We start from the raw sequence: 26270 nt of genomic DNA on the forward strand, positions 1-26270 counted from the left end.
AGCACTCTGAGCGGGGCAGGGGAGCATTCTGAGCGGGGCGGGGGAGCACTCTGAGCGGGGCAGGGGAGCATTCTGAGCAAGGCAGGAGAGCACTCTGAGCGGGGCGGGGGAGCACTCTGAGCGGGGCGGGGGAGCACTCTGAGCGGGGCGGGGGAGCATTCTGAGCGGGGCAGGGGAGCACTCTGAGCGGGGCGTGGGAGCACTCTGAGCGGGGCAGGGGAGCACTCTGAGTGGGGCAGGGGGTACTCTGAGTGGGGCAGGGAGCACTCTGAGTGGGGGAGGGGAGCATTCTGAGTGGGGCAGGGAGCATTCTGAGTGGGGCAGGGGGTACTCTGAGTGGGGCAGGGAGCATTGTGATCAGGGCAGGGGAGCACTCTGAGTGGGGGAGGGGAGCACTCTGAGTGGGGCAGGGAATGCTGTGAGCAGGGCAGGGGAGCACTCTGAGCGGGGCAGGGAGCATTCTGAGTGGGGCAGGGAGCATTCTGAGTGGGGCAGGGGGTACTCTGGGGCAGGGAGCACTGTAATCAGGGCAGGGGAGCACTCTGAGTGGGGGAGGGAAGCATTCTGAGGGGGGCAGGGAGCATTCTGAGGGGGGCAGGGGGCACTCCAAGTGGGGCACAGAGTGCTGTAAGCAGTGCAGGGGAGCACTCTGAGTGGGGCAGGGGAGCAGTCTGAGCGGGGCACGGAGCACTGTGAGCTGGGCAGGCGAGCACTCTGAGCAGGGCAGGGGAGCATTCTGAGTGGGGCAGGGGGCACTCCAAGGGGGGTAGGGAGCCCTGTAAGCAGGGCAGGGGAGCACTATGAGCGGGGCAGGGAGCACTCTGAGCACGACAGGAGAGCACTCTAAGTGGGGCAGGGAGCACTTCCAGCGGGGCAGGGGAGCACTGTGAGCAAGGCAGGGAGCACTTCCAGCGGGGCAGGGGGCATTCTGAGCGGGGCAGGGACGTGGCCTCTAATGGCATTTTACAAAATTCTCTGGCTACCACTTGGAGAAGAGCTGTGGGGGCCAGGCCAGGGCAGGGGTGGGGGTGCAGATCAGCGGACCAAGCACGGTAGGTGAAACACAGGGACGTGGCAGAGCAGAAGGGACGTCGAGGGAAGAGCGTAAAGCCGGGGCGCCTGGAGGGGCTGCGGGGCAGCGGTGTCGGCGGAGGGAACGGGGTTCGAGGCAGTGGAGGCTGGAGGTGCCAGTCGGATGCCGGTCGGATGCAGCGGGAGCCAAGGGGCCGGCGCAGGGAGCCCCGCGTTCTGCTGTCGGCTGGCCTTCCAGAGGCATGCTGGCTGGGAGAGCTGTCTGGGGCGGGGCGGCGGGGGGGGGGGGGGGGCCTGTGACCTGCCTGTGACACGGGGAGAGCCTCCTCTGGAATCGGGTGGGGGCGGGAGGTCTGTGAAGTGTAGGCAAAGGCTTCATCAGCAGGTGACTGTACCTACGCCAGCGAAGGCCCCGCCTCCAGCAAGAGAGGAGAAGCCCCTCACGGGACTGCCCAGGCCAGGGGTAGGGGCAGCACGGGGGTGGGGGGGTGGGGAGTGCTGGGGGTGCAGAGGGAAGGCTCCACCCTGGCACCCCCGCCCCCCAGCCTTCAGGGCCACAGAGCGCCCACGAGGCCGGGCCCTCACTCCGCTTTCTCCCGCCCTGGAACCCTCAGAACATGGACAAGGGGACCGTGCCATCGGTGACGCTCATCGTGGGCTGTGGCGTGTCGTCCCTCACCCTGCTCATGCTGATCATCATCTACGTCTCCGTGTGGAGGTGCTGCCTGAGCGCGGGCAGGGGCCGGGGTGGGGGGCCGGCCCCCGTGGGCCCCAGGAACCCTGCGGCCGGGGTCAAGTCTTGTCCCTTCTTCTTGGAGGGCGGCCACGGGGACAGGCTGGTCCAGAGCCCCCTTCCCAGTCGGCGGTACCGTCCCCTCTGTCGTCACCACCCCGCCCCTGTCTCCCCCTGCCCACCGCCATCACAGATGGACCGCACCCCAACCGCACCTCTGCCACCACCCTCCTCCCTCTGTCCCCCTCCCTCCCCGACAGTCCCCACGGGCTCCCTGAGGGCCGCTGCCTGGATGCCGGGTAGCACTGGAGAGGTGGGGCAGGTGTCGGTCGGGGATCGACCGGTCACCCTTTTCTCCTGCCCTCTGCTGTGCCCACGCTGCTGCACACAGAAGGTGGCCGCGCGTCCTCCTGCCCTCGGAATGCCCCCCCCCGGCAGATGCCAGCCAGCCTACTCCCCAGCCAAGCGCCCTGCCCTGGGACCCCGCAGCCCCCAAACTCTGTGTCCTGCCGCACGGGCGTGCGAGGTCTTCTCTGAGCCCGGGGTCAGGTCTCAGGGCAAGAGCCTCCACTGGCCTCTCTGCCCCTCACTCCCTTTGCCCGGGCCGCAGGGCCTCGTCACAGGACCCCTGGACTGCTCCCCCTGCCAGGCAGGGTGGGGGAAAGGCAGCAGTCCCTAGCCGTCCCCAGTCCTGGGATAAGGGACACGTATGCGCAGGCGCGGGCCACAGACGAGCATGAGTGTGTGTGGGCACGGGGGCGCCTGCGGGCAGCTCTCACCTCCCTGCCCCCAGAGCCCTGCTGTGAGCCCCACTGAGGTTTCGGACTGGGAGTATGAGTCAAGGTCACCCACCCCATAGCCCTGCAGCTGCCTCTTGGTGTCTGGCTCCATGGGCAGCAGAACTGATGTCGAACCCTGAGGCCAACAAGGAGAGATCGATGTGTCGTGTAGGCGGGGGAGGGTGGGCCTGTTTCCCCGAACCCCCCCCCCCACCCTCCCCTAGGGCAGGAGCACTGAACCACCAAACCCCCGGCATCTAACCAGCACCCAGTGCTCCTCCCACTCAGCCCCTCCTCAGACCATCTGTCCCAATCCCCGTGGGCGTGCTTGGCCCACTGGGCCAGCCCCTCCCCTGAGGCCTTGGTTTCCAGAGACTTCTGGGAAAGGAGGCTTGGGACAGCTCCCGCCCTCCGTCCCTGCCTGCTGCAGTTCTGAGGGTTTTGTTGAAGGTTTTCAAAGCGCCTCCTTTCTGAGCTCTGCTGGCTGAGTCACTGCCCCTGTGAGCCGCAGTCAGGACCCCAACCCCTTGGAAAGTGACCCCCCCCCAAGGTCACACACCACATCAGACCGCATCATGGCCCCTGAGGGGCAGCCCTGTACCCTCTGCTCACCACCTGCCTGGATCTCAGCCCCCAAGGCCACTGGGAGGCTGGCTGCCCTGGAAAATGGGAGAAAAAGTGATGGGGGCTAATGCTTTCTGTATCCTGCCCCTTGAATCTCAGTCACCGTCCTGGGCAGCAGATCCCGTTCCCTCCACCAGTCTCACGGATGGAAAGACGGAGGCACAGAGGGGTTGGGCCACTTGCCCAGTGTTGCACAGCTGGAGTATAGCTAAGCCACTGCAGCCCCCGCTCGGAACCATTTTGTCTTCTGGCCTCGGAGTCGGGATCAAACGGGGTGGGAAGGGCTAGTGGGACAGGGGGAAAGCTAGGTTGAAAACCAGGAGCAGGCAGAGACTGAGAGCCCAGAAATGATCTGTGTCCAAGGGATCCGGTGACAGGGAGAAGGTCTGACGCAAAAAGGGGAAGCAACTCTAAGGATAAGCCGTCCCCAGCGGGAACGGTCAACTGCGCTCAGGGTCTCCCCACAACCCTCCCTGGCACCTGACTGCATGCTGGAATTTAGTGTGCAGTCGACAGGAAGGGTAGGGCGGTGGTGGTGACAGTGGCCGCAGCAAGGTCTGCAGGGAGGAGGCGGTGCCCTGGTCTTGGTACATCCACAGGACCCCAGTTCCTGTGAAGATGAGGCCCCGTGGGGCACTGACACACTGTCTCCCGCAGGTACATCCGCTCAGAGCGGTCTGTGATCCTCATCAACTTCTGCTTTTCCATCATCTCCTCCAACGCCCTCATCCTCATCGGGCAGACCCAGACCCGCAATAAGGTAGGTGACCTCTGCCCTACCGTGCACACCCCAGCGTGCCCAGGTGGGACGGGGTGACGGTGATGCCCCCCAAAAGGATCCCAAGGAAGCTCGGGGAGGAGAGCGTAGGGCCACACACAGTGCCCCGTTCTCGTCCGACTGCAGCTGTCATCTGGCCAGGACCCGATGTCTGGAGTCTCCAGCCGGACTGGCGCTCTGAGATGAGCCGGTTCAAGGAGCCTGGCCCTGGCCCACCACTGGGGCCCAGACCGTCTGATCTTGTCTGTGCCATGTGGGCTTGAGGGTGACTTGTCCTCCCTGGGTGTCGGGTTCACCACCTGCTGAACAGGTGGACTGAACCCAGAGCCCTTGAGCGGGTTCCCGCCGGCGTTGGGTGTATCTCTGGGTAGTCGGGAAAGATGGAGGGAGAGGGGGCTCTGTCCCCGGCAGTTTGTGGCCCGGGTGACACAAGCACTCCTGGGGGGTGGGGGGGGGGGCGGCTAGCCGATCAGCAGCCCTCCTACAGGCAGTGGACCGGGGGACCCCTCGGTGGCTTCGTGCCTGGGGATTTGACCTCATTGCTGCTGCAGACGCTGAGCTTCTGTCAGCCTCACTCGGGGCGGGCAGGGAACAGGTGAGTGGGCACCTGCCCGGCCTAACCTGCCCGCCTGCCCCGCCCAGGTGGTGTGCACTCTGGTGGCCGCTTTCCTCCACTTCTTCTTCCTGTCCTCCTTCTGCTGGGTGCTCACCGAGGCCTGGCAGTCCTACATGGCCGTGACCGGCCGCCTCCGGAACCGCCTCATCCGCAAGCGTTTCCTCTGCCTGGGCTGGGGTGAGCGGTGCCGGGGCAGGTGGGCGGTGGGGCTGCCCCTCCCTGGGCCTGCCCTGCTGCAGCCCCTCCCCCTCCCCCCTTGCCCTGCCCTCGTCCTCCTGGGCCTCCACAGGGTTGCCAGATAAAATGTGACACCGAGTTCATTTGAATTTCAGGTAACGACTGATTTTTAAAGTACATCCCATTCAATATTTGGGATGCGCTCGTACTAAACGTGTTTTCTTTTCGGAAATTTTTCTGACGCTTATTCATTTATTTTGAGAAAGGGAGTGTGCGTGCACATGACTGGGGCAGGGCAGAGAGAGGGGGGGTGGAGAGAGAGAATCCCAAGCAGGCTCCACGCTGTCGGCACAGAGCCTGATGCGGGGCTCGACCCCACGAACCGTGAGATCGTGACCTCAGCTGAAATCAAGAATCAGGTGCTTAACCAACTGAGTCCCTCGGTGCCCCCAAAATATTTCCTTCTTTATTTGAAATTCAAGTGTGATTCGGTGTCCTGTATGTCGTTTGCTGACCTGGCTGTCACGACCACGGTTCCATAGGCCCTCATCCCCGTCCACCTCCTGTCCCCTTCTCTTATGCTAGGTGTCACCCCCCCGTTCAGGGGCTTCAGAGGCACATTGTGCCCCACCTCACCCCACCCGTGGGGCCGGAAGGAGGCAGAGGGTGGACGGGGCTCGGATGGTGGGGGGACCGACTCCCTTTCTTTCTGGTCCTTCCCCAGGGCTCCCTGCGCTGGTCGTGGCCATTTCTGTGGGATTCACCAAGGCCAAAGGGTACAGCACCATGAACTAGTGAGTCGGGGCAGGGTGGGGATGGGGTGGAGGCCGCTCGGCTCCCCCAGACCCTCCCACTGCCCTAGAAGGTGACAGCTGGCTGGGTGCCCGTCTCACAGAGGAGAGACCTAAGGCTGGGAGAGGGTGGGGGCCCTGGGGCTGGAGGCTGGGCTCTTCGAGGGGCTGCTTCCCCTAATCAGCCAGCTCCTCCCGGACTGGGCAGCAGGATGGAGAAACATGAGGCTCAGGGCCACTGGAGCTTTGCGCCTCCTCCTTAGGTACCTCGGACAGCTCCGGTGGCCTGTTTTCCCCTCTGTACCCACGTATGCACCTCTGCATGACTGTGGTGACAGGGGTGGCGCATAGCTCCAGGGCAAGGCAGGTGGTAGGGGGCCTATTTTGCAGATGAAGTCAGGGAGGCCCTGAAGGGTCAGCTGGGCGAGGTCCAGGGGCCTTGAATGCCAAGCCAGGAAGCTTGGGGTTATCCTAAAAGCAGTGTGATGATTCCCAGGGTTGGGGTAGAGGAACCAAGGCCGGGAGCTGTGGCTACAGGCCACAGGGGAGGAACAGGGAGCCAGAGGCAAGGGGAGGGACTGATGCAGGCTGCATGGGCTTGGCTGTCTGTGGAGCCCGAGAGGAACAGGCCACGGCTGGGCCCTGAAGCAGTGCCCCACATGGGCAGCAGGGACAGTGGACATGAAAACCCGTTTACCGGAAACCCCAGTAGCGTGAGTGCCGGGAGGTAAATATGGACACTGTCCCCAGCGCTGAGAGGGTCAGGGGTGGATCAGGGGAGGGTGAGGCCATTAAAGTGGGGGTTCTGAAGGATGAAGAGGAGTTTGTCTGACAGCATGGGGTGGAATGCTCAGGGCAGAGGCCACGGCGCAGAAGAATAGTGTCTTCGCTGGGCTCGGGGCTCCCGTGGGCCACCGTGGGTGGCGGGGCTGGCGACCATGTGTGCGATGAGGCAGGACCAGGCCAGATGTGTGAGCAGAGCACCGGGTGCCCCCAGCTGTGGGGCCTGGGCTGAGTGGGCAGGTGGAGGCCAGACCAGGGGCCCGACCCAGAATGTTGGAATTCTGTCGGGAAGAAGGGTCTGTGTGTGAGGCTGGCGTGGGGCGGGGCGGGGTGGGGGGAGAGGATCTAGGAGGAGAGTGGGGGGCAGCCTGGGGCGGTCAGGGCACCCTTACCTGGCCAGCCCGGCTCTGTGCCGTGTGGGTCCGAGCGGCCGTGCCGCTGCCCTGCGCCCGCTTCTCCGTCTGTGAGCCGGGCCCGCCAGTGCCGCCCGGGGCCCCGAGGGCTGGGAAGCCAGCGTGAGTGCGCGGCGTGCACACAGGAGGGCTTGCTAAGCGCCCGGCTCCTTCTGCCGCTCCCCTGCGTCTCACCTGCCTTCCCGGGGGGCGGGGGCTGGGCCCACGCCTGGCCACTGACCAGCCCGTCTCCCTCCCCAGCTGCTGGCTCTCCCTGGAGGGGGGACTGCTGTATGCCTTCGTGGGACCGGCCGCCGCTGTCGTGCTGGTACTGAACCCTCCCCGCCGTCCCAGGTGGCCGTGGGCTGTATGCGTTGCCCTTTCTGGGTCGCCTTGATCACCAAGGGGTGGATGGCGTTCACGGTCCCCCTGCCCTGCCCTCGGGGTGCAGGAGTACAGAGGCTGGGCTGCACGAGTGGCCGTTTATTTCTGTGAGCACAGCATGTGTGATTATCGGGCACCGGCCGTGTACCTGCCAGGAGATCGGTGTGAGTTCACCGGGTGGGCGACTGGCCGAGTGGGGACAGTGGGCAGGTGGCTGACGGGGTAGCAGGGAGGGCCAGCTAGGCCTGGGCGAGGAGCAGAGGAGCCGGCAGAGCCTGAGGCTGGGGGGCCAGGGGCCTGTCCCTTGCTGCCACCAGCTGTCACCCTCTCGAGAAGGAAGCACCTCCTTGTTTTCCCTCGCTCCTACTTCCCACACTCCTTTGGGGACGGATGTGAAACCATGCCATGTGGCACACAGGGTTATTGTCCCCAAGTTAGGGCTGAGCAGGGGGAGCTGGGCACGGCTGGGGGCCTCCGCCCGCCCTGCCCGAGCCCAGCCCTCTCCACGCAGGGCCACACCGCCTTGGTGGGGGCACCTGGGCACAGGCCCGGGGGAGGCCCCGCGTGTGAGGGTGGAGGCGGTGGCCAGCGGGCCTAGCCTGAGGGTCCCGGCGCCTTTATTCCTTGAAGGGAGAGGGCTGCGTGCTGTGCATGTCAACGCCGCTCTTCAGAGGCCAGGCCGGCTCGCCGTTTTACAAACAGGCGACCCGGGACGGATGGGAGGCTCAGCTGGTGGAGGCAGGAGCCCCCATCCCCCACGCCCCCTCCCAGGGTGCGTCCGGAGGGCACGGCTGGACCCCAGCCCAGGGCCCCTTCAGTGACACGGGGACACACAGGTAGAGACAGCACAGAGCCCGCTACAGGCAGGGTGGTGGCAGCGGCCGTCCTGCCCCTTCTGCCCCTGGCCTTGTCAGAAAACGGGGTCACCCGCGAAACATGCCTCCAGCCCCGGTGCCGGAGCCCGGGAACTTTCCGTTCAGACGGGGATGAAAGGCAGGGCCTGGCCGCTGCTGTGTGTGGAGTCATGAGCGCTCAGATCGAGGGGCGTCGGGGCGTCGGGGCGTCGGGGCGCCCCATATCCAGATCCGAGCAGTCTGGGGCCAGTCCTCGCAGCTGTCAGGCAGCTGTGTGGGAGCCAAGGGGAGGGCCTTCAGGGGAGCACAGAAATGAGCTGGGAGCCTCCCCACCCAGGAGAAGGGGCCAAGGTCTCCAGGGTCGTGGCTGGGCCGACGGGCGCACCCTGGGGACAGCTTCTCTTTCGCGTAGGTGGTAGCTCACGCGACGATAACAGTAGGAAGCACTTCGTAGGGTGCGGGTGGCTGGCGGGAGGGGGTCAGGAAGGGCACCATGGCAGCGCAGGAGCAGTGTGGCCCCAGCACGGGGAGGATGTCCCCGAGACGGCCCTCCGGTTGGGCCCTAGCGAGGGTTGAGCTCCCTGTTGTGGGAGGAATCCAAGGAGTGGGGGGGGGGGGGGGGGTGAGCGGCTGCGGGGGCACAGGGCACGCCCAAGCATGATGGCGGCTGGATCACACGAGGTCCCTTCTGTGGTCTGAGCAGGGCAGGCACCCTGTGTGTAGAGCCAGCCTGATCCCTGACCTGCGACCTCTGGACAGATGGCATCCCAGCTCGGCAAACGCTGCCCACCACGGTGGGGACAGCAGATGGGCCTCCGGGCTGCCCAGTGCAGGCCAGCCCGGGGTCCAGCCTCTGGAGGGAGCCCCGCACGTCACCCTCTGAGCCCCAGCTGGGTCAGCCCGGCCCCTTCTCATGTCCACCCCTGCCGGCAGGGCTCCCAAATCCTTGGGGAGCAGGTCACGTGGGAGGGTCACGTGGGGGACTTGAGCAGCGGCACCTCGCCCTGGGTGGAGCCCTGTGGCGGGAGAACCCCACCTGATGGCTGCTCCGGGGGGAGGTGGCCAGGCCGGCGGGGCTGGCGAGCCTGCTGGGTGGCGCTCTCTCCCCAGGAGCCCCGCCCCCACGCCCTGCTCCTCTCTGCAGGTGAACATGGTCATCGGGATCCTCGTGTTCAACAAGCTCGTGTCCAAAGACGGCATCACGGACAAGAAGCTGAAGGAGCGGGCAGGGTAGGGCTGGCCCCGGGCGCCTCACCCACCTTGAGTCAAAGACCCAGAGCCCACCCGCTGCCCCCGGGCCCTAGAGCAGGTGGACCAAGGAGGCTCAGAGGCCTGTGCAAGGCTCACGGCCAGCCCCTGCCCTGCCCTGTGCCTCAGTTTCTCCGTCTAGTCCTCAGAAACAGTGAAGCCCCTTGTTTTTGGAGACCTTACCCCCGCGGGGACCACAGGGACGGTGGAAGGGTGCACCTGGCCCCCCGCTTCCCTGCCCTGGGGTTGGGTGACCCCGAGCGAGGATACAACCTGCCCATCCTCATGGTGGCTTCAGCGACGGGAGGAGGGGACAGGTAGGATGCTCCTCCTACTTGGGGAGCCGGAGCCCAGAGGGCAGCGTCTGGCCACAGGGCACGTGGCTCTGCAGGAGGCTGGTCCCGAGTGTGCCCCGGCCGCCCCCCAGGGGATGGGAGCCCTGAGGTCACGGACGGGGGCAGCTACTGGCTGAGACTGACCCCCTCACTCCATCCTGCCCCAGCCCTCTGAGCCCTCCGCACCTCACCTCTGCCTGCCGCTCTGCGCATCCCTCTGCCCTCGCCAGTGCCTACTCCCTCCCTCCGTGCCAGTCGTCCGTCTCTGTCTCTGTCTCTGTCTCTGTCTCCCTCCTCCTCTTCCTGCTCCTCCTGCTAACCCTAGTGAACAGAAGCTTCAGGAAACCATCCTCTCTGGTCCTGGTTAGAAAGCCGCTAACGCTGCTTTAGGGGAAGTGGACGACGAGCCCGGAGTGCCCGCGGTGGCTGGGAGTCTGGGTCCCCCATTCCCTGGGCCTCATCCCCTGGAAGTGGGGATTGGCACGCCCCACCCCGCCCGCCCTCAGGACACACCGTCCCCCACGCGCATCCCTGGCCGGCCGAGGGCCGCACACCCGTCGGAGCGCTGCAGCAATGGGTACGCGGCGCTGGCTCGGCTCCCGGCTTCTGCAGTCGCCCCTGGGCGGGCTCCCTCGTTCCGCTCCGTTCCCTGCAGCCGAGTGGGGCGAGTGGCGGGGAGAGCGGGTTTGAGCCGCCAGAGCCCAGGGTGTCTGTCCGTGGGGCTACCTGCCTCCTGGGGCCCCTTCCTGGGCGTGCAGCCGGTGCCCTGGCGCGGACGCACTCCCGGCTGTGCCCGCACGGCTGCGCGGAGACCTCCCCCCCGCAGCAGGAGTCCTCCCCACGCTCACACACTCGTGTGCACACGCACGCGTACGCACGCACACCTGCGCACACACAGGGCCTGTGGGAGGGTGCCGCCCAGGTAGCTGACTGGTGGGGGTCAGGTACAGCACGTGCTCCCCGGCTGGGGCAGCCGCCTGGGGTAGTGCACGGTCCGAGCAGATACGGGGGACCGGAGGGAAGTGGCCGTGGCCTCACTCCGGGAGTTCTTCGTGCGAACGTGGGTACATCGTTTCACCCTCTGCTTAACACGGACGTGTGCGAGGACCGGCCCTGCCGTCCCCCAGGACCCTGTGTTATCTATCTCGTGGATCCCAAACCCTCTGACCCCAGGACCCAGTCTGCACCCACTTCCTGTGGCAACCCTCCTTCCCCTCGGAGCCATCCGGGCCCATCCCACACCCGACTCAGACCCAGTCCCCCACCCCAGCCCCCACCCCCTACCCCGGTCCCCCCCCTGGTCAGACCTGGTGCCCTCCCCCCACCCTTAACCACCTCCCAGACCTGGTCCCCCCCACAACCCTTCAGAACCGGTCCCCCCCCAGCCTCCCAACCCCAACCCTGGACTCAGCCCACCCCACCACCCGCCAGACCCGGTCCCCCCACACCCCCAGCCCCTCCCGGACTGGGCCCCCCCCCACCATTCCCCTCCAGGACCCGGTCCCCCACCACTAGCCAGCCCACTCCTGGGACCGGGTCCCACCCCCCCCCCCCCAGCCAGCCCACTTCTGGGACCTGGTACCCACTCCAATCAGCTCATTTCTGGGACCCGGTGCCCCCTCCCCCCGACCAGCCAGCCCACTCCCAGGACCTGGTCCCCACACCCCCAGCCCCTCTCGGCACCAGGGCCCCCCCCCCACCATTCTCCTCCAGGACCCGGTCCCCTACCACCAGCCAGCCCACTCCTGGGACCAGGTCCCCCCCCCCCTCCACCACCAGCCCATTTCTGGGATCCGGTTCCCCCTCCCCCTGACAAGCCAGCCCACTCCCGGGACCCGGGACCCGGTCCCCCGACCCCCAGCCCACTCCTGGGACCCCGGCCGGCCTAGGAAGGCTCAGGCAGGACTGCTCTGGTCCGTGTGCCTGCTTTGCCCCGCCCCGGTTCCGTGAGAACAGTGTCTGCTCTCGTCTCGGCCTTTGCATTTCACTTGCAGTCGGCCGCCCGGGGCCCCCCTTGGGCGCGCCCTCAAACGTGCCGAGTGGGGAGTCCCCTCTGCGGCCGACGCCGCCTCCGAAGCCGCCAGTAACGCCATGTTAGTGCCTCTCCTCACCAGTGCCCCCCGTCCCCGGCTCTGCTCTCTGAGTCACATTTTGCTTGTTTTAAGCTTTTTCTGTCACCTCTGCCATCCACTCTGGGGATCCTCCCCACCCGGCCCTTCGCCAGCAGGCTCCCCTCCTCCGTGCGGCCAGGGACGGGATGGGGCCGGGTCAGCGTCGGAACACTGTGCACCGGCCTGCCATCGGCGTGTGGCTGTGCCGGGGTCTGGGCTGTGCGCTGGGTGTTGTAAGCGCACGTGTGCGTGAGTGGGTGGGTGCGGGGGGTGGGGGGATGTCCCGTGAGTGAGCACGGGGGAGTGTGCGGGGCACTCCTGGCCGTGGGGGGACCCGGGTTCAGGTCGGGACGGATCCGTTGAGGCAGAAACCAAGTTGGGAGGCCCAGGCAGGGACGAGGCTCCGGGAATACGCGCTGTTTGCTTCACACGCCAGTCTCTTCGGGGTGGAGGGTGCCATCCTGGGCCTGTCACAAGAGCCCTGGGGGACATTCCCTGCTAGGTCACGCAGCAGGTTCCGGTCAGTGGCCCGGCCCACCCTGAGCCAGGCTCACGCCCCTCCTCCGCATCAGGGGCATCTGACCTTCTGAAGGGTCAGACGGTACCACTGCCCGCGGGCCTCCCCGCCAGCCCCTCTCCTGCCCACTGATCGCACCCGGGCCCGCACGGGCTCCTCCTCGCGGCCCCGGCAGAACTCGGGGCTGCGGGGATGCCACTAAGGCAGGTCCCCAAGCCCGGGCCATCTGCCAGCCACCTCGGGCTGTAGATGTCAGGGCTCCGGCCCGAGGGAAGATGGCTCACAGCAGGATGAGACTGCCCCTCTGCCCGCCCCAGGGGCTCTGCCCTGCCTTTCTGCTCCGAAGGTGGCCAGAGAGGGTCCGCTTTGGGAGGGAGGAGAGAGACGAGGGAGCCCTGCCGGCCACGGTGGAGACACAGAGGTTCAGAGCCGGGAAGGGAAAAGGACAGCCGGGCAGTGTGTGCACAGTCCTGCAGGGCCCACTTTTTCAGGTTGTGCCCCTCGTGCAGGCAGAGCACCCCTCGTGGGCACGGGCACCGCGGCTGGGGGCCTCAGCACCCGGGGGTGGAGGGGGGCCGGGGATCGGCAGGTCCCCCACCCTGGGAGGGGAGGGGAGGCGGGTCTGTGAGGTCTAGGTCTGAAGCCCACGCAGTGGTCAGGAGAGAAGCGTGGGGGCTTCGGGGTGATTCCTGGCTCGGGCTCGAGCCACTGGGCAGCTGGCCGGGGGGCTCTCCTGGAGAAGAAATGGGGCTGCGGCTGGGGCTGCCATGGGGACCTGGGTCCTGGAGCAGGGAGGGGGAGGAGGGGGAGGGGAAAGGAGGAGGAAGAAGACAGGGAGGGGACAGGCCTGTCCTCTGTGCAGGCCACCCAGACGGGTCTGGAGAGAGGAGGACGATGGCTCGGGCAGGGCCTGTGGCAGGCTCCCCACCGCAGGGCAGAGAGGGTGCACCTCTGGGGAGAGCTCCTGCCCCCGCCCGGTGAGCAAGGTCCAGCCCCGACCCCAGGTCCTCCCAGCCTCTCTCCCAACAGCCCCCGTGCCCCCAGCTGCTTCCTGGTGGCCCTGGCCCCTGCCTGATGGTCCTCGTGCCCCTCCCCCCTGCGGCCCCTCCTCGTGCCCCTCCCCCCTGCGGCCCCTCCTCGTGCCCCTCACCCGTCTCCCCTCCTCGTGCCCCTCACCCCTGCCTCCCCTCCTCGTGCCCCTCACCCCTGCCGCCCCTCCTCGTGCCCCCTCACCCCTGCCTCCCCTCCTCGTGCCCCTCACCCCTCCCTTCCCTCCTCGTGCCCCTCACCCCTGCCTCCCCTCCTCGTGCCCCTCACCCCTGCCTCCCCCTCCTCGTGCCCCCTCACCCCTGCGGCCCCTCCTCGTGCCCCTCACCCCTCCCTTCCCTCCTCGTGCCCCTCCCCCCTGCGGCCCCTCCTCGTGCCCCTCCCCCCTGCGGCCCCTCCTCGTGCCCCTCACCCGTCTCCCCTCCTCGTGCCCCTCACCCCTGCCTCCCCTCCTCGTGCCCCTCACCCCTGCCGCCCCTCCTCGTGCCCCCTCACCCCTGCCTCCCCTCCTCGTGCCCCTCACCCCTCCCTTCCCTCCTCGTGCCCCTCACCCCTGCCTCCCCTCCTCGTGCCCCTCACCCCTGCCTCCCCTCCTCGTGCCCCCTCACCCCTGCGGCCCCTCCTCGTGCCCCTCACCCCTGCGGCCCCTCCTCGTGCCCCTCACCCCTGCCTCCCCTCCTCGTGCCCCCTCACCCCTGCAGCCCCTCCTCGTGCCCCTCACCCCTGCCTCCCCTCCTCGTGCCCCTCACCCCTGCGGCCCCTCCTCGTGCCCCTCACCCCTGCGGCCCCTCCTCGTGCCCCTCACCCCTGCCTCCCCTCCTCGTGCCCCTCACCCCTGCCTCCCCTCCTTGTGCCCCTCACCCCTGCCTCCCCTCCTTGTGCCCCTCACCCCTGCGGCCCCTCCTCGTGCCCCTCACCCCTGCGGCCCCTCCTCGTGCCCCTCACCCCTGCCTCCCCTCCTCGTGCCCCTCACCCCTCCCTTCCCTCCTCGTGCCCCTCACCCCTGCGGCCCCTCCTCGTGCCCCTCACCCCTGCCTCCCCTCCTCGTGCCCCTCACCCCTCCCTTCCCTCCTCGTGCCCCTCACCCCTGCCTCCCCTCCTCGTGCCCCTCACCCCTGCCTCCCCTCCTCGTGCCCCCTCACCCCTGCGGCCCCTCCTCGTGCCCCTCACCCCTGCGGCCCCTCCTCGTGCCCCTCACCCCTGCCGCCCCTCCTCGTGCCCCCTCACCCCTGCAGCCCCTCCTCGTGCCCCTCACCCCTGCCTCCCCTCCTCGTGCCCCTCACCCCTGCGGCCCCTCCTCGTGCCCCTCACCCCTGCGGCCCCTCCTCGTGCCCCTCACCCCTGCCTCCCCTCCTCGTGCCCCTCACCCCTGCCTCCCCTCCTTGTGCCCCTCACCCCTGCGGCCCCTCCTCGTGCCCCTCACCCCTGCCTCCCCTCCTCGTGCCCCTCACCCCTGCCTCCCCTCCTCGTGCCCCCTCACCCGTCTCCCCTCCTCATGCCCCTCACTCCTGCGGCCCCTGCACTTCTCCTGCCCCACCTGCACCTGCCTCATCCTTTTGATGAGGGTGTCCTGTAAGGAGGGGAGCGGGTGGCCTGGACCCCAGCCCCCACCCCTGGTGGGAATGACCATGGCCCCAGAGGCTCCTTGGAGCTCCTGCAAGGCAGTCACCTGCCCATGGGGGCAGAGCCCCGGAAGTTGTAACAGTGGTGAGGGTGGGGTCGGGCACAATTCCCAGACACGGATTCGAGCCAGCCCCACTGCTGGTGCCCTCACGACAGGCCCCGAGGCTACGAAAGAGTGACTGCGCCGTTCGGAAGACGCGACAGGCTCAGAGCGGCCACAGCGTGGCCCATAGTGGTACCAGGAGGTGCCAGGCTGCAGAGGGCAGTGCCGCCGTGGGGGGCTCCTGGGGGCACCAGCGGAGCGGGGCCTGCCGAGACGATGAGGTGCCTGTGGGTCTCTGTTCTCGTCTCTGTCCCCACCCCCACCCCTGTGTGGCCCTGTCTGTCTGTCATCTCCTCCTGGAGTAGTTCTCTTGTTCTCTTTCTCTCTGTCCAGAGCTCAGAGGCCTGGCCAAACACCGCCCCCCAGTGGCCACCCTGTAGCCCCCCAGCTCCTGCCTCCAGTGCACCTCCCCTCCTGTGGCCTACTGGACAGTTAGGAACCCGGGTCTTCCAGAGAGTTCCTCTCTCACCACTGCCCAGCCCCCACCCCCGCAGACCACCCTCCCGAGTCTCTGGGAGCCCTTGGACTCCGGGCGGGTTGCCGGGCAGAACTCTGCTCCCCAGGAGGGCCCGGGCCTCCTCAAGGACCAGGACCGGAGCGGGTGGAGAGCCCCGGGAGAGGGGCGCCGAGCGGGACCCCCCAGGAACGCGCCCCCTGGCGGGAGGGCGGCCGGGACAGCCCTGACGCGGCCCCCCGCTGCGCTGTCCGCAGGGCGTCGCTGTGGAGCTCCTGCGTGGTGCTGCCGCTGCTGGCGCTGACCTGGATGTCGGCCGTGCTCGCCGTCACCGACCGTCGCTCCGCCCTCTTCCAGATCCTGTTCGCCGTCTTCGACTCGCTGGAGGGCTTCGTCATAGTGATGGTGCACTGCATCCTGCGCCGAGAGGTGCGCGGCCTGCGGGAGGGGCGGGGGGCGGGGGGCGCGGCTTCGGGACCCCCGCTCGCTCCATAAGGCGGGGATGCGCGGCACAGCTGGGGCGGCCGAGGGCCGTCGTCTGCGTAAGGCCCCCTCCTGGAAGCGCCCCTGCGCCCCTCGCCGGCTCAGACCGGAGGGGTCCTGTCCTCCTGGGCTCGGTGGGACCAAGAGCCACCGGAAACGTCAGCAGCTTTCACGACGGCGGAGACCCCTGGCCCAGTGTCTCTGGGCCTCTCCAGAGGGAGCAGGAGGAGGCTTTCACCAAACTCTCCCGACGGCCACCTGCCCGGTGGCCACAGCTCCGGTGACGCGCTCTCGCGTCGGGAAGGCGGACACGCGGAGAACGTGCGTCCGGACGTGGGCGGAAGAGGTGCCCTCATGAGGCCAGAGGAAGCCAGGATGTCCACAGAGGCTGAAGGGGCCGGAGCGGGTGGGCAGACACGCAGAATTACCTCCCCTTCCTAGAACCTCCTAGAAAGATGGCAAAGCGATTTTAAAGCGCAGATTGCAAAGAAAGCGGGAGAAGGGCTTCGCAGTGAAGCCTGGGAGTTCGGGGAGAAGGACGGGGGTCAGGAACTCAGCCCGCCTGAGGAAGCCGGGTCTACAGCCGGCGGTGGGGCGGGCCCGGCGCACTGAGCCCAGAGAGCTTCCAGAAGTGGCGCTGCAGGGGCCCTGGATGCCCAGGGAAGGTCTGCGGTGGATGACTGGTTGTCCGCTTAGGTAGCAGCCTGGACGCCCCCGCCCCGGGCTGGCGGCGCAGCCCCCACCCCACCTCCCCCACATGCAGCTCCACCGCCCCGGGTGGGGCTCTGGGGCCTGGTCTGGGGGCACCCTGGGGTGCCCTGGGGAGACAGGGGTGCGTAAGCCTGTGTGCTGGCCCTTGGTCACCCTGACAGCTGGGGCCCCCAGCCTCAGACCGCCTGGGAGAGAGGTGAGCACCCCCCTCCAGGGGCTCCGACCACAGGGAAAGACCGGATGGCAAAGACCCGAAGCTTCTGATGTTGGAACAGCCCTGTTGGCCAGCCGCCGCCACAGTCTCCACCACACGTCCACGTCTGGCCGGTCCCGCGTGTCCACTCTGCAATCCTGAGGACCCGAGGGGAGCCTGTGCCGGACGAGTCTCAGATCCAGGCAGCCGTGGGCCCCAGAGACAGCCCAGGAAGAAGCCGTTCCACAGCCCAGAGGCGACGTCCTCAGAGAGAGCGCTCACGCCCCCACCCTGGCAGCCACGCATGCCTGGCTCTGGCCTGACTGATCCGTGCTACCAATTCTCACTGCTAGTTACTCCATCTTCTATGGATGGGGTGGCCCAAGGCCAGCACAGGGGTGGTTGCCTCGGTGGGGTGTGAGCACATGTCACTGACCAGGCTCTAAGCTCATGCCCTTGGCGCTCAGCTGCCCAGCTTCTGTGAAACGAGAACAGCAGGCTACCAAAAAGGAACAGAAAGGGAGCTCGTGGGAATTCAAAGCATGAGAACAGAAGCGGAGAAGCTCAGTAACCGGATAAAACAGAGGCTGTGTCCTGCAAAGGAGAGAAGGTGGAAACTGGAAAACAGAAGGCGCGTTCTGCAGGCCCACCTGACCCAAATAGGAGGTTCTCCAGGGACCCGGCACAGGCTGCCAGGGTGGAGAGCAGGGATGTCTGCCTCAGGGGCCTGCTCTGGGGGACAGTCAGGCACCCCTGAAGACGCATGATTTCCTAGGATGGTTGGACTTCCCCATAAGCTCTCTGTGACCTCCTGGGTCCCACCTGCAGGGCCCATGCTACAGGGACCCTGCCACCAGGGGAAAGTCGGGCCTCTGTGGGGAGGGCGTGGAACATTTGGCAGGTGGATGAGCAATGTGGTCGTCTGAGTCTCCTGAGGGCAGCAGAGGGGATGAGGCTGGCCGGATGGCCTTCCTGGAGGAGGGGCCACGAGGCCCTCTGGGAGAACATCTGCTCTCTGTGCCAATGGAGACATTGCTTTCCCATCTGCCGTCTCCTGGCCCGTGGCCTGCCTGCGCTGGGCGCACAGTAGGTGCTTAGAGATGTCTGCTAGGTGGCTCAGTGAGTCACAAGGATGGAAGGAAGGTGCACCTGCCAGGGGAGGCCCAGGCAGTGGCCCTGAGGCCGGCGAGACCCCAGCACCACCTCCGATCAGCCGTGGAGCGTCGGGCGCCCTGGGCTCGGCACCTGGAGTGAGTGGGGGCAGGTCCGCGGGTCTGTGCTGGGTCTGGGAGCCAGGAGCCCCAGCCTCAGCGCCCCCTCCTCCCAGAGCTGCCCACCCCACTCCAGATACCTCCTCCAGGAAGCCCTCTGTGCTTTCACTGTTCCCGTGCCTTCACTTACTCCCTTTGCGCATCATGGCCCCACAGCGTCCGCTCCCTGAGGGGGGCTCTGCTGGCTGCTGCCCCAGCCGCGGGTGAAGGTGCGGCCTTTGCTCCTCACGCTCACGGACCAGCACCTCCCTGCAGAAGCAGGTCTCCTCTAGCGCTCTGTGCCGGATGCCTGGGTGGCCTCTGGCCCAGAGCCGCCGTCCCCGCCCTTCTGAAGAGTCCACGGCCATAATGGGTGAGATCCCCTTCAGTGGAGCGTGCTGTTAGTGACGCAGCTTGGGACCCGCCGCCACCACAGACGCGCTGTCCCAGGGCCCTCGTGGAGCCCGGGCGGAGCGCCTCCAGGGCAGTGGGGGCAACGGAGGCCGTGGTCACTCGGCACAGGGTGTGGACTCCAGGCCCCTCCTCAGCCTGACGGCCGGATCTCACGGACACACTCCGGCCCGGAGGGCTGCAGCGCGTCCTCAGCAGGCCTGGAACTCTCTGAGTTTGGAATTTCCATGCCCCAAAGGGCACGGAGAGAATCTCAGAGACGGGAAGGGAGGCGGGGCCCCGGCACGCAGGCCGCCCTCACGGAGGGGCCGCCCCGCGGTCCTCGCCCTTGCCTTCCCGCCACCCTGCCGGGCGAGCGGTCTAGGGCTGCCGCTGACCGCTCGGCTCTCTCTCGCCAGGTCCAGGACGCCGTGAAGTGTCGCGTGGTGGACCGCCAGGAGGAGGGCAACGGGGACTCGGGGGGCTCCTTCCAGAACGGCCATGCCCAGCTCATGGTAGGGCTCAGCGCGCGGTGCCCCCGGCGGTGTCTCCTCGCCCTGCTCGGAGCTGCTCTAGGCTCCAGCGGCCCCTGAGGAAGAGCTCCGAGCCCAGTCCAACACTGGGGAGACTGGGGCTCACCAAGGTGAAATCCCTGGTCCGGGGTCTGGGGACGGGCAAGGCCCAGATGATGCGTCTGGGCGAGGCTGCCACCGGCCCGTGCCCACCCCCGGTGCCACAGTGCCCTCGCCTCAGCTGCGGCGCCCCCATCTCTGCACCTCCCGTGCCCCCTTCGTTGTCCTCCGGCTCAGCCGGGGTGGGACGTGGCTCACTCAGCCTCCATCGGGCGGACCAGCCCTGGCCTGTCCACTCACCCTCCACCCTGCGTGGCCTTGTCCCCAGCCGGGTCCACGCAGGCCCTCCGGCATCACACGTGCCGTTCGGGTCCAGGTACTGCCCACCCCGCCTGCCCACCTCACGGGTGTCTGCTAAGACGTCACCTCCAGGGAGCCCTCCCTGACCCCCGCCCCCACCCGTGCCATCAGGCCTCCTGTTCAGGTCCTGGCAGCGCCCTGGGTGAATTCTCCACGCTGTCACTCGCCGCCTGCCGCCCGCTGGGTGCCCCCCGGTATGCAGTGAGCCTGGCAGCCGGGAGCTGCTCACTCAGTCCTCGGGGTGCCGAGCCTCCTCGTGGCGGCTGTGAGGCTCGCAGCCGGGACCTCAGCAGATGCCAGCGGCCGGCACCGGGAGGAGGCTTGTGCCCTCACGGTCGTGGGCAGGGGCCCCCGATACCGCTCCGGGCCCCACTTCTCCCCTCAGATTCTGTAGTCTTCCCACCGACCCGACCTCTGGTTTGCAGAGAAGGAGCCTCCAGGTTTGGGATTAGGACCCAGCCCTACGGCCCCTGGAGAAGGCCACGCCACAGCCTGGGGTGGCCCGAGCCGGGTTTCCCAGTCCACCGAGCTCCTGGGCTGGGGTGGGGCAGGTGCCGCAGCGGGGATCTCAGCCACCGCTCAGGGGACAGCTGGCCTCACCCTGGCACCGGACATCTGTGCCTGAACCCGTTCCACCTCTCTGGTCGGCTGGCCTCTGTTTCCTCATCCCCGGGGCTGTGGGGAGGACCACGCAGGTGACGGGGGCGGGCCCCCCACGCCCTGCACATCAGCAGGCGGCGGCCCCGGGGGCTCTGGCGTGACACCCTTTGCGTGCCCTGCCCCCGGAAGGGACATGAGGCCCTGGCAGAGGGGTCTTTGTGCTGGAGTCCCAGGGGCCGGGGGCCGGGGGAGACAGAGCCGGGGGGAACAGGAGCACGATTGAGCCGCAGTGGGACCGGCCTTCCCAGCTCATCCACAAACGCCCTGGCAGGCGCGCGCACGCACGCACGCGCGCGCGCACACGGAGTACGCAGGGGCGGGGCCGCCCGTCGGGGGTTCTCTGAGCACCGGAGCCCCCCGGCCGTGAGCTGTAACCCTCCTGGCGCTCCGTGGCGGGCACGCGCGTGCGCACACGCACACCCCTCGAGGTGCGGCTCCCGCTCGGCCCGGGGCCTCACCCCGCCGCGCCTCTGTCTTGCAGACCGACTTCGAGAAGGACGTGGATCTGGCCTGTAGATCAGGTGAGCGCCTGCCAGGTGAGAGCGACAGGTGGCCCTCGCCCGGGCCACTTGCTTCTTTTTCTTTTCTCTGTGTGTGCGTCTGTCTGTCCATCCGTCTGCCCTCATCCCACCGCTGCCCGCCACAGCCCGTGCCGTGAGGCTGGGTCACATCCGCCCAGATGGAGGGGCCGCTGCCGTGAGGCCTGGTCTGTACAGGCAGACACAGGGCCTGGCCCGCCCCAACCTTGGCGGCACAGCCACTCTGCGCCTCCCCACCCACTGCCCTGAGGCTGCAGCAGGCAGGGCCTGTGGGTCGAGGGCAGAAGAAACTGCCAGAAAGCTGTCCGTGGCTTGGGCTCACCAGGCTGATGCGGTGCTGGCGGAATTCTTAGCACTGGAGCGAACCCCTGGGGCCCGCTGCCCTGGGCCTGGCCCTGTCCGCTCCCCGCCGAGCCCCTGAACAAGAAGCCCTGTGCCCCCCGCCCCCCGCCACCTCCGACACTTCTGGTCTTCGGTCTCCGCTCTCTCTGTAGGGGCGGGGAGGCTGCACCAGCCTTGAGACACTGGAGCCGCCCTGCTTCCACCTGTCACCCACCTCGTCACCCGCCCCTGCCTGCGTCCCTCCAGGGCCCGCGTTCTGTGTTGTCCTCGCGTCTTCATCTTCCACCCAGCCATGGCGGAGGGTTGGCCGGGCCTTCTGGGGGGACATCAGTGGGAGCAGGAGGAAAGCAGGGCAGAGGAGCCAACCCTGGGCCCTAGAGTAATGCTGAGTTTCCTGGAAGCAAGGGGAAAAGGGGAATCGGCTGCCCAATGAAAGGAAACCGCTTTAACGTCGTCGTTCTGAGAGCCGGGCGTCCCGGCAGTGGCAGGCAATGCCGTTCAGAGCGGTGGAGAAGCAGCCGGTCTCACTGCCTTGGTCTGTCAGATACTTTTGAGGAGCGTCTTCTCCAGAGATAGCCATGGGGGCGGGGGTCGAGACAGCCCCAGATTGGGAGTGTCAGCTGCGGCCGGGTGGCCCCCGGGAGAGCTTCCTGGAGGAGGTGACCTCTGGTTGGGCTGAGTGGGAACTGGACAGAATGGTCTTTCACTTCCCACCTTGCTCTCATGCAGTCTAGGCAGCCTCCCTAAGAGGTGACCCCAAGACTTGAGGGCTTTTGGAGGCTCGGGCCCAGCCCCCTTTGGGTGGTACTGGCCTCTGAGGCCCCCACTTCTTCCTCGTCGGTAAGACGGCGCAGCCTGGCCCTTGATCTCTCAGGCAGCTAGCGACCGGAGGCGTGGCGGAGGGCGGCGGCGGGGAGGGGGGCTGGTGTCACAAACACAGGGCGAGGTGGGCACACGGGCTGGGGGGCTGGGGGCCTAGAAGGAGTCTGGATTTGGGGCCGAGCACGCAGGGGACCCGCAGCCGGATTTCTGCAGGAGAGGTGCCCAGCTCTGTCCGGGCGACGGCCCGCTGTGAGGTGGACGGGGCGACCTCTGCAGGGGGGACCCCGGAGGGGCACAGGTTCGGCGGGCGAGACGGCAGGTCCCCTGTTGGTCGACCTGGAGCGGGGGACGGTTGCAGACATGGGTGCAGGGGGTCGGCGTCCGGAGGCCGGAGAAGAGAAGGGGCCGGGGAAGCTCTGCCAGAGAGGAGGGAGAGTACCGGGGACTGGCGAGTGACCGTCCGCTCGGAGGGCGGGTGCCGGTGGGGTGGCACAGGAAGCCGCTGACAGGAGCTGTGGGCGTTTGGGGGCTGGACGAGGGTGTGGCTGGACGAGGGTGTGGCCGGGTGCCCGCCAGCCAGCAGGGAAAGCGCTCCTCGCTCACAGCGGGCTTCCCGTGGACGGGCCCCGAGTGGGCCTGGCCGCTTCGGGCTCTCCATGGGCCAGTGAGGCTGGATTGACGGGTAAGAGCAAGGCAGGTGGTGGGCAAGCTGGAGCCCGGGTCGGAGGTCGTGGTGGCCTGCCCCCACCCACTGCAGCTGAACAGAAGCGGGCGAGGCGTGCAGGGCCCCGCGCCGCAGGAGCGATGAGGAGTGTGTCCCTGAACTTCCGAGAAGTGCGGGCTGGCTCCAGGGCCGACGGGGGCCCGCTCAGCCGCTGGGAGGGGCTGTGTGTGGGTGGCGGCCCTTTGTCCTCTTGTCCGCGGGGGCAGACAGGAGCACCCCGTGTTCCAGCCTGGCTTGAAGAGGCCAAGGACTCCCAGCTGCAGCAGCGCCAAACACAAGTCAGGGGCGCGCCGGACCGAGACCGTCCGAGGCATCCCCGAGGCCGCGCTGACCCCCTCACCTGTCCCCACAGTGCTGAACAAGGACATCGCAGCCTGCCGCACGGCCACGATCACGGGCACGCTCAAGCGGCCGTCGCTGCCCGAGGAGGAGAAGCTGAAGCTGGCCCACGCCAAGGCGCCCCCCGCCAACTTCAACAGCCTGCCGGCCAACGTGTCCAAACTGCACCTGCACGGCTCGCCCCGCTGCCCGGGCGGCCCCCTGCCCGACTTCCCCAACCACTCACTGACCCTCAAGAAGGACAGGGCGCCCAAGTCCTCCTTTGCCGGGGACGGGGACATCTTCAAGAAGCTGGACTCGGAGCTGAGCCGGGCCCAGGAGAAGGCCCTGGACACCAGCTACGTAATCCTGCCAACGGCCACAGCCACGCTGCGGCCCAAGCCCCAGGAGGAGCCCAAGCACAGCATCCACATCGATCAGATGCCCCAGACCCGCCTCATCCACCTCAACATGGCACCTGACACGGGCCTCCCCGCCCGCAGCCCACCCTCCCGCCAGCCCCCAGGGGGTGGGCCCCCGGAGGCACCCCCCGCCCAGCCCCCACCGCCCCCGCCCCCACCACCCCCGCCGCCCACCCTGGAGCCAGCGCCCCCCAGCCTGGGGGAGCCCGGGGAGCCCGCCGCCCACCCAGGGCCCAGCTCGGGGACCGGGACCAGGAACGAGAATGTCTCCACCTTGTCCGTGAGCTCCCTGGAGGTGAGGGCAGCCCAAGGGTCCCGGGGGGTGGGGGGGCAGGGGTGCTGTGGGCGCTGCTGGTTTGGGCTGCAGCCGGCGTTAGGCAGGCCAGGCCCGGGAAGGCTGGAGGCCGGCATCCTGGCCTCACTCCTGCCGGAAGGGGTCCCCTGGCAAGAGTGGGGACAGGCCTACGCCAGAGAGCTGGTTCCTGGCAGGGCCTGCCTTCACCCTGTTCTCCGGCCACGCTGCCCCCGGCCCTGCTGGGCCCTGGCAACGGGGGGCTGGTGGCCTGTGCCATTGCAACGGGGCCCACCCAGCTGGACTTGGGCTGGCTGCAGTCTAGCCCATTCCGTGGTCGGGCGGTCACGGCAGCAAGTCCCTCCTTAGGTCAGCCTGAAGCCTGGAAGTGACCACACTCAGCCTGTCCGGCATGGGGCTCAGAGTGCGTTGGGGGGAGCGTTGCCTAGCACCCCCAGGGACCCCCGCCCTCCCCGGGCCACGCCCCCACCTCCTGGCTCACTGCCTCTGGTGAAGCAGCCCCAGGCCCCGGTTCTCTGTGGTCCCCCAGCCGTGCCACCCGCCCTGCGTCCAGTTCTCGTCTCCTCGTCACTGGCCAGTGCCGGAGGACAATCTAAGACGGTGAAGAAAGGCAGGGGCAGAGAATGTGGAGGCATTGCCCCGCTCTTCCGTCTGGCCTTGGTGTGCCCACAGTCTCCTCCAGGACCCCTGGCTCTGCATCACCCTTGTCCTCTGTCTCTCGAAGCGGGAGATGGCCCTGGGGACAGTCTGGGACAGAACGTGATGAAAAGCATCTGCAGGCTTACCCCCATTCTGGAGCCGCAATACCGGAGCCCCAGGCGGTCGTGTGACTGTCACTGCTGTCTGGGGCCTTGGGCTTCTATTCCCCTTGGCTCAGCGGGCGACCCCTCTGCCCACCCTCTTCCCCCAGAGCCCTCGGGCTGGGCCCCCCGCTGTCCCCGGGCAGGGGCGGGGCCTACAAGCGGCCTGGGTGCTGCCAACTATAGGGCAGTCAGAGGCATGTTCCCCAGCTTGGTGGAGAACCCGAGAGTAGCCATGGGGTGAGGGGGTCCCCAGTCTCCCCCCGTCTCAGGCGAGGAGAGGCCCGGACTTGTGGTCTGGGAGGTTTGGGGCGACTGCTTGCAAATGCGCACAACCCCTTTCTCCCCACAGCGGCGGAAATCGCGGTATGCGGAACTGGACTTTGAGGTGGGTCCCACCTCCTGGTGTCCCCTTCCCCAAACACCCGGAGCCCCCGGAGCGGGGTGGGGGGGGGTGGGGGTGGGGACAGGCAGCTGGAGTCCAACCAGGGGCAGGGAGGGGCTGGGGGGGAGGAGCCCGGCCAGGCAGGGCGGCTCCTTTCCAGGCTCAGGATGCCCGGCCCCTCCCGCCCCGCAGAAAATCATGCACACCCGGAAGCGGCACCAGGACATGTTCCAGGACCTGAACCGGAAGCTGCAGCACGCGGAGAAGGACAAGGAGGTGCTGGGCCCAGAGAGCAAGGTCTGGGGGACGGGGCGGGGCCTTGGGGCTGCGGGCGGGGTGGTGGGGCGGGGCCCTGGGGCGGGGCCGGCAGAGGGAGAGCCCTTGGTTGAAGTCCCTACGCGCTCCTTCCCCTCGCTTCAACTTTTCCCGAAGACCGGCCCCACGCAGCCCTCGCCAGAGCCCCGCACACCGGCCTTCCCGGGGACCCACCCCACGCCCAGCCCCGTCCGGAGGGGTGCACGGGGCGGTGCACGGGGTGGGGGGGGGGGCGTCTGGCTTCTGCCAAGGAAGGCAACGGCCGAGGGAGGGGTGCCGGGCCGGCGGGGCCCCCACGGCGGCGGGAAGCGCTCCGCTCCCGCTCGGCCCCGGGGGGTGGGGGTGGGGGCCTGCAGCCCGCCGTTCCGCCCGCTCAGGTCCCTTCCTCTCTGTTTGATTCCCGTGTGCGTTCTCTCCTCCCCGCCTCCGCTCCTGCCCCGTGGCCTCCCTCTCGGCCCCTGCCGCCCTCCCCGCCCGCCGGCCAGCAGCCGGAAAAGCAGCAGACACCGAACAAGCGGCCCTGGGAGAGCCTTCGGAAGGCCCACGGGACGCCCGCGTGGGTGAAGAAGGAGCTGGAGCCGCTGGCGCCCTCACCGCTGGAGCTGCGGAGCGTCGAGTGGGAGAAGTCGGGCGCCACGATCCCGCTGGTGGGCCAGGACATCATCGACCTCCAGACCGAGGTCTGAGCGGGTGGGCGGCGGCCACGCACCGGGCCCCGAGGAGGACATCCTGCTCCGCCCGCTCCCGCCGCAGGACGGGCACAGACACGCTCCCGGGCTGCGGGCCAGGCCCGCGCCCCGGCCTCAGGGCGCTCGGACGGCGGGCCGGGCGGAGGCCCGCGGCGCTGGGACCAGAGCCGGAGGGGACGGGAGGCCCCGGCGGCCTCGGGTGGGCACAGGGCTCCAGAGGCCGGAAGGTGCCTCAGACTCTGCCCTCCTCGAGCCCGGCGCCGGCGGGCGGGCGGGCGGGCGGCTGCGGACAGTGGCGGGGCGGGTGCGGCCAGCATCCCCAGGACACCTGCCTGAGCTGCCGCGGCAGAGGACCAGCCTGCTTGGCCCAGCTGGCCTGGCACCATTTTTTAGACACCCCTACCCCTCGGGAAGCAGCCAGCCCCCCCCCCTCACCTTTCCAGGGCCCGGGGCCCCTCCCCAGACCCAGGTGGAGAGCCCTCTCTCCCACCTGTGCTGACCCCAGGGGCAGGACTAGAAGCCCACTCCGGGAAGAAGCAGGGGTGGGGAATCTATTTTTTCTCTCCTTTTCTTTTCTTCAATAAAAAGAATTAAAAACCCA

The 26270-nt window shown here is 68.1% G+C and overlaps 1 protein-coding gene across 13 annotated transcripts in view; it reads left to right on the top strand.

Moving 5' to 3' along the window:
* Positions 1-26270, top strand: part of ADGRB1 (adhesion G protein-coupled receptor B1) — an 81113-nt gene extending 54843 nt beyond the window's left edge. For 3 of the 13 annotated variants that reach the window (XM_078441668.2, XM_078441671.2, XM_078441669.2), the window contains exons 19-32: positions 1647-1750; positions 3826-3928; positions 4589-4739; positions 5464-5533; positions 6967-7033; positions 9088-9173; positions 14981-15148; positions 15639-15810; positions 18828-18923; positions 20482-20536; positions 22780-23462; positions 24633-24668; positions 24858-24962; positions 25466-26270. In XM_078441668.2, the coding sequence (XP_078297794.1) occupies positions 1647-1750; positions 3826-3928; positions 4589-4739; positions 5464-5533; positions 6967-7033; positions 9088-9173; positions 14981-15148; positions 15639-15810; positions 18828-18923; positions 20482-20536; positions 22780-23462; positions 24633-24668; positions 24858-24962; positions 25466-25666 (2097 nt within the window). In that variant the 3' untranslated portion in view covers positions 25667-26270. The remainder of the gene's footprint in view (positions 1-1646; positions 1751-3825; positions 3929-4588; positions 4740-5463; positions 5534-6966; positions 7034-9087; positions 9174-14980; positions 15149-15638; positions 15811-18827; positions 18924-20481; positions 20537-22779; positions 23463-24632; positions 24669-24857; positions 24963-25465) is intronic. The other 10 variants (XM_078441674.2, XM_078441673.2, XM_078441670.2 and 7 more) reach the window with 10 other exon arrangements.

Source organism: Panthera onca, chromosome F2, assembly GCF_046562875.1.
Source record: "Panthera onca isolate mPanOnc1 chromosome F2, mPanOnc1 haplotype 2, whole genome shotgun sequence".
Classification (NCBI taxonomy): Eukaryota; Metazoa; Chordata; class Mammalia; order Carnivora; family Felidae; genus Panthera; species Panthera onca.